This window comes from Gambusia affinis, linkage group LG01 (genome assembly GCF_019740435.1).
Source record: "Gambusia affinis linkage group LG01, SWU_Gaff_1.0, whole genome shotgun sequence".
Classification (NCBI taxonomy): domain Eukaryota; kingdom Metazoa; phylum Chordata; class Actinopteri; order Cyprinodontiformes; family Poeciliidae; genus Gambusia; species Gambusia affinis.
The window spans coordinates 9,427,157-9,439,183 of NC_057868.1; the positions used below are offsets into that span (position 1 = coordinate 9,427,157).

A 12,027-nucleotide genomic window follows, 5' to 3' on the forward strand; every position below is an offset into this window, starting at 1 on the left:
ATTACATGTCCATCCCAGAACTACACTGACGATAAAGTTGCCCTCTGCCCTTTTTAATAATCCAAAAATGGATTTGCAACTGACCGGGTCAGTCGCGTAACTTGGAAAGCAAATTGCAAGTTTCAAAAGGCCAACTTACTGATTAAATTCCAACGCCGCCTTGTTCTTATTCCAAATACCCATAATCTAATAAAAATGTTTGAAAAACATTGTTCAGTAAATAGCAAATAGCAAATCCTGAAGATATGAATGCATTTTTATGGCTTGGTTAGGTCACTTTGTTTTAGCAAAAAAAATCTAATTATTATGACAGATTAGTTACAGGTTCAATATTACATCTGAGGGTACATCAGGGGCATAAAATTGGTGTGTCCATCTTAACCCCTCATTCTGTGTAATAAACACAAGGAGTTCCAGTTCAGTAAATGGACACACTTTTCCTTTTTTTGGTCTCATGTAATAATCAAATTTTATTAGAATTGAATATTGGGTTTTAATTAGCTGTGTTAAAACAACTGAAAAACATATTTTAATCTGTCTAATACATTTATGTATGATGAGTTTGATGTTTGAAATTAATTACTGGAGTACATAATCTTTTTAATGGTACTTTGATTTATTGATATGTATCTATATGTACTGATCGTGTGAAGTGCCTTGACATGACATTTGGTGTGAATTAATTTTACACAAAAGGGCAAAACTAAATTTGTAAATCACTAATAGATAAATACGCTGCGGTTTTGGAATTGTTATGACTAAAACAAAATCTTGCAGTTGTTTTCTATATTCAATCCACTTGCTGCACTGTCCCCTACATCCCATAGAGATCATTAAATTTTAATCTTCCAGTATCTCACACACAAAGCCATTCCCTGCTATTTAAGGGTAGTCAAAGATCACGGTTTTGGAGGTTATCATCACTTTAGCTGTAATAACCTCCTCTCTGTCACGTCATATTAACATAAAGTGACACCATCCCGCCTCTGACTTATCATTTTCAACATTAGCATTTGGTGTGAGGTAACAGTGAGCTGATGCAACAATATAAATCCCTGCCTTTTTAACTTCTTCTCTCTGCTGCATTCTTCCCTCACATGTCGGCATGGGAACATGATATGTAAATATTTGCACAGTAGGTTTGAGCTATTAAATAAATGAGACACCTGAAAGAACTCAAGCACCAGGTTACATCATTTTTTTATATTTTAATAGAGAAATTCTTCTATTCCATTCCCAGCCACAATGCCATTATGCATCTCCTTTTGACTGTGGTTTAAAAAAAGAGCATACATGGGTTCAAAGACAGGGCACCTTCTATGGATGTTCAATCATTTTTCTCTCACCATAGAGAAGACACATTTCTTACCATCACCTATATTCATATATTCTGCTTTCCTGGAGTAGAAATAAAAGAAATAAAAGCTATAAAGGCAGGCTTTCCAAAATATTTTAAATCTAACTTTCAAATTAATTTCTGAAGGCACTGCTGCTACATTTTAGAAACCTTACACTGCTGAATGAAATGACTATAAACCTTCCTCTTGTAAAAGCAACACAATAAACACCCCAGCGTTTCCTTATACGACTAGCAATACTAGTAGCATGAGTGTGGGTGTCTGGTCCAACTATTTGAATTCAGCTTTTTGACCCTCAGCCATGATTTTCACCTCTTTTTGACCTTCTCTGAAGAGCCTCTGAAGCTCTGCGTTACCAGGATTGACTGGCAACCAGGAAAGAAAAACAAAAAATACAAATCTGCTATAAATTTGTTTTGTGAATACATGCCGACCTTCCAGGTACAGAAAAAAGTCGAGTCTTCCGAATGATCCCGCGGCGCGGGCCCAAGCGTACAAAACGCGGGTCAAGTGAATGTTACAGTCCTCCTTCCTACTTAGATTGTAAGAAGCTCAGGCACATTTTCAGAATGCTGTAGAAAGATTATTCTTTTTAAAGAGGCGAGCCGGTTCTCTCCCTTGAGTTATTATGCTGCTGCTGTGTGCATAGAATGAAAGTCTTATATCTCTGGTAGTGACAGAGTAGGAAAAGAAAGAAGGTAAAAAAAAAAATGGAAAAAAGGGGGTTGAGGGAGCAATGTGAGCCCATTTACACTTCAAGAGCTGAGCCAGAAAGGGGGGCACGCAGACACTTGCACAGCCAGTCTGACGAGACAGCACATTAAACATCTCACCTTTAATCATTACATGGAAATACCTGGTCTTAGGCGAACGGGATGTGAAAAGCCTGAAATAATGAGTGCACACACTGCACGGCACTACCAATGCAGCTCAGGTGGCCAGCAGCTCCCACTGCAGTAAATGCAACGCTAAACACAGAAGACAATTGTAATCAATGGCTCTCGGTGCCAACTGGCGATTAGCAATCTGCATTGTTCTCGTGGTGTTTTAATAAAGGAGACGATCATCAGGATGCTGCGTGTATCTCTCTAATCTCTGGTGGTGAGAAAAAGAGGCAGATTGGTGGTGTGTTAGTCAATATGAGTTAGTAGAGGCATAATGACAGCACCGCCTAGAGTGTCTATATGCATTTCAATCTAATTAGGAGAAAATGAGTAGAAGGGAGAACACATATCTTTTCCACAAAAAAAGTAGAGTTGAGTAATTAACAATCTTTATTTTTTTTTTACCAAGTAAATGACTGCAGCTGACTCAGTCTGAATGGGTAGCTACCAGCAAAATTAGACTTTTTTTATTTATTTTTTAATTATTTGATTTGAATTAGGGCCGGGACTTTCACACAATAATTTAGATTAATTAAATACATTGATTTTCACTCATTAAAAATTGTAAAGCAATTAATCAAAACATTTCTTTTACATGCAAAAGTCACAAGATAGAACCTGTTTATTGTGTTTTTGGTGCAAAGCATAGCAATGGACAACAAAGATGCTTCTCTTGGCCCATCAACGGGCCAATATTTGCTTCTAAAAACAATCTAAAGCGACAGTGGAAATGTCTATTGGTGTGTGCAAGTTGTGCAAAAAGTATTTAACCCATTACAGAGGTTTTTCAAGCTTAAAATAAAACTGCAATGCAATACATGTTGCAGCAGCACAGATGTGTCCAACACTAATGTCAGTATCCAGAGTCCACATTTTAAAGAAGTATTTTTTCAAAGAACATGAGTTATTAGGGACACTTGAAAGCTGAATGAGCATAATAGGACTTTGCACCAATCTGATGAACGAACAACTGAAATAACATTAAAAACAATAAATGTCTTTGTCGTTGAACTCGTATATCTTTTTATTTAATCATTTAGCAGTAAAAAGTTTTTGTAATTGAAAATGTTGAATAATTTGTCGGTACATGGTTTTGATTAAAATGCCATTAATTGTGATGAATTAATTACAGACCCTGCCATTAATACCATTAAGAAAATGTTTTATCAAGTCCCACCACTAATTTGAATATAGCATTTTGTGCTTGTGCATGACTTGAAGTAAGACCCCTGAGATATTTGGCAACATTTGTTTGCAAAGCAAGTATGTTCAAAGAAATTGTCCATTTAAGTAATTATTTACAGTTCAGTACATTTTGTAGCTGAATACAAAATCTATTAAATGTACAATCACAAAAAAATTTATTTAACATAACTAAACTGGCAATGTTCATGATGATTTACGATGGCACTAGGTATAAGCAAATTTTACTATTGCTTAATGCCCTGGGTTGCTTTTGGTCTCCCAGGATAAATTAAATTCAGAAAGACCATTTTCGCAAAAGTTCCAATTTCAGACAAATCAAAGAAAACTATCATAGTTTGAAAGTTTAACAAATTTATAATTTACAGTTTGTTTAGCAATCTAATATATAAAAGCTAAGAAACTTGTAATTTCTGAAACCTGAAATCAAACGTGATCAGCAGGACTGTTAATGTTATCAGCTGAATGAAAGTCTAACTTTTATCCCATCGCTGTTTCCACATCAGCAACTTCTCACAGAGATGATGGCAAATAAGTAAGTAGACCGAGCAGAGAGACATTGGACATTGTGAACTTTGAGTTTCATCATGATGTTTTGTGGTACTATTGTGGTAATGGTAAAAGCAACCAAAAGGAAATCCTTATCCCAGGCAGTGGGATAAGGATTTTTGTCATCCATGGGCTTCAGTTTAAAATTGAAAATACACAACTGCTGGTATTTTGGTGGTACCTTAAATTTTATACTTTCTCATCTGTTGGTAACCAATCGGAGAAAATAATAAAATCAATCATTGACAAACACTAGCTGAAGCCACGTGTTAACCTTCTTCTGATCAACAGTGCAGCCACAAATAACACAACAAGCAAATCACACATGACTGAGCTTTGACAAGCCACCTGTACGTGCTTGGGTGTTAAAAACACCACCAAAAATAAGACATAACTAATTGCTAACATGTTATTTACAAAATACTCCTCAACAGAAACCAAACAAACTACTTTCTCGAAGCTATTATATTGGAAGTTAACATAAACAAACCTTCAGCAGCATTGTCAGGAATAACTTGGATAAAACAGAAATAATTTCTTTCAAAGAAAGATTTATCTAGATTTGGGTGAGATCTTTACAAACCTTCTGGAAGAAAGAGTTACAGACCAATGAAATCATGCGTGACCTTTCAGCCCCCGCTCCAAAAGACATGTTCACAACAACAAAACTGAATGTGACAAAATGAATACAGATGAAACATAGTGTATTATTTTACTGAACTGCAAAAACACAGAACTTTTAAGCATGTGAGTTACTGATTTTATTAACTTTATTGAAGCATTCAACAAGATTCTGTATTGCAAAAGTGATCATTATAAAAATATAGATTGGGCCATTGCTGGTGTTAATCAATATGGTGTTGATTTTTATTAGCAATAAAAATAACACTTGCCTATTCCAGACAAAGACATTAAATCAAAACTGTGATTTATCATAAGAAGACTTGATGCTTTGATTATCTCATAATGACCCATGCCTATTTGTAACATAAACAGTGGATCAATCATTTTCCCACAGGATATATACCATCTGAGCTCATTAACATCAATGCATTTTCAAAAGAGACAATAATAACACTTAGCAATAAAAAAAATATAAATGCTACCATCACTTTGAAACTCAGATATAATATTAGCAAGTTTGAATTTTAAATAACCTGTTTTAAATGCAACTTTCAATTGCACATCAAAAAAAGAAAAAGAAAAAGAAAAAAGATCAAAGTACTAATGTAACATTTCCACAAATGAAAGTGATAAAATAAATGGCAGACAATTCATTTGAATTGCTTATTATGAAGTAGAAGTCTCTTATTTCTGTGACAAATGGTAATAAATGCATCCTTAAGTGCAGAGTAGTGGCACCATTGGTATTATATTGAAAAGAAATACATTTTCAATTAGGTAAATGAGCTCTTACCTGTACTGAGGAAAAGGCGTGCCCTTAGCATCACAAGTCAGGGTGGCTTCTTCTTCTATGGAGTCGACGGGGATGAACAGGTCGGCTGGTTCCATCCTCCACCGCGGACCGTGGTATGACGCGCTGTCCAGACAATCTTTCAGAGAAACACAACACTGCCTGAGCATGAAGAAGAATATCCACTGCAACAAAACTGATGCTCTAATTGTTTTTAAGGCATTCTGAAGCAAAATTATACATACCAGTTTGAAAAAAAAACAACAACAAAAAAACTGAAAATATTGGAAATGACATCCATGAGTTTCATATGATTCTGATCATGGTGTATTTCTAAACAGATAAACTCAATAAAATCAACACCAGAGTGCATTATTAAATCAGCGTCTCCTTTGTGTTACTTTAAAAAGCATACATTGTGTTGATATGCATAAACAAAATAAAGCTATTACTATATATAAAATAGAAAAAAAGGTTATTTTAAAATTTGATCACCAAACTGTGCTGCAACATGTATGAGAGATGGACTCAAAGGAGTGATTTCTATCGTTTATTCTTTGTGAAAAGAATGATTGTGACTTTTATTACCAATACATTTCACTGACAGAGGTGGGGAAACTTGTGCTCAGTGTTTTGCCCACGAAAAGATTATAGAATAAAAGAATCATATCTCCCCATCGGGATATAATCTCAGCGGTGCGAGGAAAAAGATTGAGAGTATTCTGTCTGCAGCGTGAATGGAAGTCAATACTGATGAGTACTCCTTTAAACCGGAGCCTCCTATCATATCTCACATCTCTTCACCCACTATACCACAACTGTGAATGACCAAAGGACAGAAAAGAAAGAAAAAAATCATCATTCATATGAAAAGGTGCTTTACCTGTCAGACGGTTGATGATTGATAGCAATAGAAGCAGTTTCCATGGCAGCGTCATCTTTGGCAGCCAGGGGTAAATGAGACTTTCATCCAATAAGCTTTAAAATGGCACTTGCGTTCTCAGAGAGAAAAGAGCGTGACCTGTTGAAACAAGCATTTTCGAGTTAAAATCCTCTAAATGCCAGCTGTTTTATATAATAAGTCTCTTTCTCAAAAAAAAAAAAAAGAAAAAAAGGATCAAGCAGGTTGAACCAAAGCACACAAACAGACACGCTGTGTGTCAACTGTGGTCTGCGGGGCCCTACTTCTGCAGGTCACTTCAAATGACCTCGTGAGGCCACAGATTTGTTTATAGCAGACTTTTATCTATGCAATGGGAAATTATTTTACACTCTTTCCAGGTTATTACTGTCCAGTTTCTTTAACTGAAGCCTTGACTGAATGTGTTAAACTTCTATTAAATTAAACTGTGTAAAGAGTTTTATTAGGGTCGAGAATTATTTTAGCTTAGAAATCCTGATTGTTTTAAAAATAATACATTTAGCCACAAATTGAATATCTGTTGTATAAAAATTCAAATGAAAATGCTGTCTTATTGAAGTGATGCCTGAGATTACGGGGTGATTACTGAAGTTATGATTCAGTTGCTCTGATGAAATAAAATGACATCAGACTTTATATAGCTCTAACTCACAAAATGCACACTCAAGGGATATGGAGTTCAAAATCATTTACAGTATATTTCTATTTAAATAATACTAAAAAAGGAAAAAACAATTGTACCATAATCAAAATAAACTGAGTCATATTTATCTACCAAAGGTGAAGCATACTGTCGCTACACAGGCGCAGATGCTCAGTCTTTCAGTCGCTCAAATGAACAGGGATGGCTGGCAAAAACCGCGAACAAGTGCTGTAAATTTCTTTAAGTATTTCTGGAGAACAACCTTCGCCATCCTCTTCAGATAACAAGGTAAAAGGAACAGCATTGTTTTGAGGTGTTTTGCCTATCAGGCAGACAAACAGGTGAAGCTGAAGGACGTTGATAAGACTTAATGCAAGCTGTGCTACATCAAGCAGTTAAAAGTCAAGTGGCACAAAAATTTGGGAGAGCCATCTTAAAGGTCGACACTCTGATGTCTGAGGAATTTAAAAACATCAGTAAAGCTCCTGCAGCAACAGCAAACATGCCAGATGGAAATGTTTACATTTTTGTTTAAACATTAACCACCTGCAGAGTTAAGGCTCCATCACATTAACATGTGATTAACATATGAAATAGTATAGCAGCAGTTACCTTTTCATACAATCAATTTTATAATTGACGTGCATAAAATAAATGTCATACTCACCTCATATATCAATGTTGGAAAAATATATTTTTTAAGAAGTTATGAGGTTTTAAAACCTCGTGAGGCCACAGATTTATTTAAAGTAGACTTTTATCTATGCAATGGGAAATGATTTTACCCTTATTTTTCTGAAGACCCAGACTGAAACAAACAAGAGTGGACCAAAAACTAGTCTCACTGACTCCAGCTGTCCACTGTTCACAATGTAAATATGGCACAAAATTAGCAGAAATTCAAGAACATAACAGGGATGCTGCTGAATGCATTTCACATGGACAAGATTCTTGTTCATAATTTCCAACTCACTGTACAAATAAGTCCATCAAGGAACATTCCCAAGTTATCTTTTTACCTAAATGGCTGAACTACACTATTACTAACATGACTCAGAAAATAACCATAATGACATACTGCTGTCTTCCATGTTTTTCTGAGCTTTACTAAATAATGTAAACGTGTATCTCTACAGTAGTAGGATTTAGTTGGAAATTGTTTTATCAAGGCAACTCAACAAAGGCAACATTGTAGAGATGTGTGAATAAACTGACTGTGAATGTGCGTTATTCCTCAAGATTACCCCATCTTCCCATCTGACTAGTTTGCCAACTTCTACCTGACAAGTTCCCCTGCAAACAAACTTTCTGATTTCAGAGTACTCAACCTTATCACCCATTTTTGACTATGTACCCCAAAATCTGGCTGTTTGATGTTCCATTTGTCAGAGTTATTAATTTTGTTTAAGTTGCACAAGGCTTGTGGGAAGTTGGTGTGAGATTACATTATTGCCATGCACTGTCAAAAGGTGCAGTAATCTTAAGCATCATTCCTCTTCGAATTAGCAACCCCAATACAATTTTGACACAAAGCGGAGACTGTGTTCAACGTGACATGTCTTTTTGCTGTTTGTACGACGTACCTGGGACAAACTGAAAGCTGAAGTTTGGTGTCAAATGCTCCAAACCTCAATGCATTCTCACTTTTCTAATCAGTGACAATGCTACTTTGTGCCCTGCATTGTGGCCAAGCTGCCCTCAGAGACATTTGAGGCATATGGGAGGCAGAACATGCCAATCTATTAGCGGGGAAACCGACGCCTCGGCTCATCCTTCACTTGGACGGATCCATGCTGGCTGCCTGAGGAGACTTGGACCTGGGAATTGGGTGCCATCCAATCAATTAGATTCACCCACAGCAGCATGTGTCTCCCCACATGCTGGGGCGAATCAAGACAGCCTGATGAGGAACCCCATTCCACTCAGGTCCATAATCAAGGGCAAGAGTCTGTCTGCTTGAAGCGCGTGTTGCAAATGCGATGCACTGAGCAAGTAATGATGCAATTATGAAATGTCAAAGCGTACACACAATGGAGAACAGGCAATAACGCAGCAGTTAAGTGAGCGGTGCAGCATGTGCGGAGTATATGGAGATTTGAGTACATTAGTCTGCACCTGCATGAAGTCATGTGCATGAATAAAGCTCATCTGTGCACAAGAATACACACAGAGTCTCCTCTAGACGTGTTCAAGATAGGCCAGGGACAGATAATAACATCCATCTGCTGAATGTCACACAGCCCACACACACCTACACACTCAACTTGCTTTCTAACCATGTGCACCACATACAGTATAGGAGCTAGTGCCCCCCGACACACACACACACACACACACATACACACTCTCTCTCACTTGCTCTTTCTCCCTTTCCATTTAGAAGACATAATCCATGATGTGCAGCTCATTTGTGGCCTAATCCTGAGGCAAGTCTGGTTCAGAGTACTACTTATGGAAGGCCTAATTGTTTGTCAGCTGCCCGGATGTCAAATCAGACATGTGGGGTCTCAGCCAGGATTTTCTTCTCTACCTTTCATGTTTGCTCAGGCTTTTTTTTTTTTCTTCCCCCAAAGTCTGCAAAATTGGATTGGTACGCTTCCTCTTCAGAAGAGTCCTGGATGCCTTACCTCAGTGAAAGGCCTGTGCACACTGTGCAAACTGCTGGCGCCTCCTGCGCTACGGATTGGTGGGGATGCAGTTGGTATTGCCCTCCTGTCAACTTTGCATTTTACGGTTTGGATTTGTAAAGGGGCTTTTTATCAGGAACAGATGGTGCCACTTTTTAAAGCACATCTGATCGGTCAATATTAGTCTAGCAGCAGGATGATTGCAGACACCGCCGCCCACATTCATAGTGGTACCACTGTAAAAGAACAAGTCCTGTGCTGCTTATTCACACCACAAAGTCTGTGTGACATCAATTTCGTCATCTGTACCAACCAACTGGGGTCCACCAGGACTCTCCACAGATGTCCTTCTGCAGTCAGGATTATTCTGACCATGCTGACTGTGCAAGTTGACAGATACAATAACATACCCGTTCAAAGGGTGAAGGTAGATACAGAGAACTATAAAGCAAACGAAGAAAAAAATCAACAATGTTTCTTTTTTTTTTTTAATGGGACTAAAATTAGGACATTTGCAAGATTTGGAGATTTTGTCTTTTCTTTCCCTCTCAGTTTTAGTTGATTTAATTTTGCAGAGGCCTTAGATTTCAGGGAGTTAAGATGTAATTTTGGGCATACCATTTTTCAGTTGTTTTTTTTTTTTTTTTTATGGATCAGCATAGAGTGTAAATGCTGTGCTAAAAGTGTGCAGAAACAAAACAGATTAACAGTCATCATCAGCCATTCATAGTTTTTTCCTGAAGCAGTGACGCTTGAAAATAGAACAAAGCTGAGAAGTATCACCATAACAAATAATGAAGGATGGTTAATAGGCAAATAATATTTCTGTTATGTTTGCTAACACAGTAGTAGCAGTAGTGAATAAGTGGACAATTCCAGTTAAATGCTTGATTAAACTGGTATTGCACCACTTTTAGGGATTCTGTTTCACTTTTGTTCAGCTCTGGTCCAAAACTTAAAGTACATATTTTAATCAAATCTGGACTGTCTAACAAACCTAATCTGGTACTTATGCAATCCTTTTATTTTCTTTGTGAAAATATTCCATTTATCTGTTAAGTGTGAAATAATCAGTGTCAGTTTCATATAGCTTCCCTGTTTTACCTGATCTAAGGTGAACTACTGTATGTGTCAAGAAAACCATAAAATGTCTTTTTGCTCCACAATTTGTTCAAAGAATCTTTAATCTGCCAAGAATAATTCATTTCAGTTTTATTATATCTTAAGTATAAATGATTCAGCATTAGAGTTGTCCAAAGAAAAATTGTTTGCAGATACATGTTATACGAGATTATTCATTGTTGGATTTATTTTTATGACAATTTAAAAGGTTAACGGTAAACTGTGTGCAGGTTAAGGTTGTGCCACTACAGCACTGTTTGAAGTAGAGATGAAATACAGAAAGCATCTGTGGAGTAGTAGTTTTAGAATGAATAAGCTCAGTATTTGTTTTTGTGAGACTCTGAAACGCACAGAATAGATTTGTAGCCAAAAAGGTGGTAATCAATATTACATGCCTTCTCTTCTAACTCTTATGGTCAGTGTAATAAATAATATAAAATATGTTGACAGTATGACAAACCACAGGCTCGGTTACCAGTGCAATAACAAACCAAGGTTTTGAAAAGCTTACAATTTAAAACGTATAACAATTCTCAGTCCAGTCTTTTCTTTTAAGCATAGAAGATGTTGGGAAAAGCACAACAATGATTGGAGTTTTCAGTTTTCACCCGCTTGATGGCCACACTCCCACTTGTTGCTGAACACTACCATTTAACGAGCTACATTTTTCTTACACTAAGAGGAAAAACACTTCCCGGCTGGCTGCTTTCTATTTTCACTCAACAGTTAACCCTGTGTGACCTAAAGTTCATCCTCTGCATCTACCCTCTCCGGTCCGCGCGCAGTCTCTGCCCAAGTTCACAAGCCTCCCCGATTGTGGTGAGTGCACTAACGGTAGACCCCAACAGCGAACATACTATTCCCGGTCAGCGGGAAGAGCCAAGCAGTCAGCAGAATGGGAATGTCCACATTTGATGCACAATTCTAGTAGTTGTGATGTTAAAAGCTCAAGAGTTTGAGGGAAACATTACACAATCCTGAAGAAATGGAAAAAGTGAGGAAAATGTGGGTTAATCTTAATAGAGATCTTTGTCACACATTTCTGTATCTATATTTCTATATGAATACAGGAATGTGCTTGTCCATCAGTTCCAAGAAGCTTGCGTTCACGGATGCAGAGATAAATGTTTAGTGGAACTCCAAAAGCTTCACATAAACGCTGCTTTAAAACTGAAGTTGACAAGTCTCAAGGCGGCTATTATTTCTTTTGGATTTTATTTACATGTCCAGTGATGGATGTAGCGGGTCTGGTTGCCTTATTGCATTGGGGCAGATTTGCTTTGGGAAAGTCAACCTGTTTCGAAA

The 12,027-nt window shown here is 37.1% G+C and overlaps 1 protein-coding gene across 3 annotated transcripts in view; it reads right to left on the reverse strand.

The window, feature by feature from the left end:
• LOC122834659 (contactin-3-like) overlaps window positions 1-12,027 on the reverse strand; it is a 61,552-nt gene that overhangs the window by 48,347 nt on the left and 1,178 nt on the right. For all 3 annotated transcript variants that reach the window (XM_044123293.1, XM_044123304.1, XM_044123281.1), the window contains exons 2-3: window positions 6,292-6,429; window positions 5,412-5,547 (exon numbers count right to left, since the gene is read on the reverse strand). In XM_044123293.1, coding sequence (XP_043979228.1) covers window positions 5,412-5,547; window positions 6,292-6,346 — 191 coding nt within the window. In that variant the 5' untranslated portion in view covers window positions 6,347-6,429. The remainder of the gene's footprint in view (window positions 1-5,411; window positions 5,548-6,291; window positions 6,430-12,027) is intronic.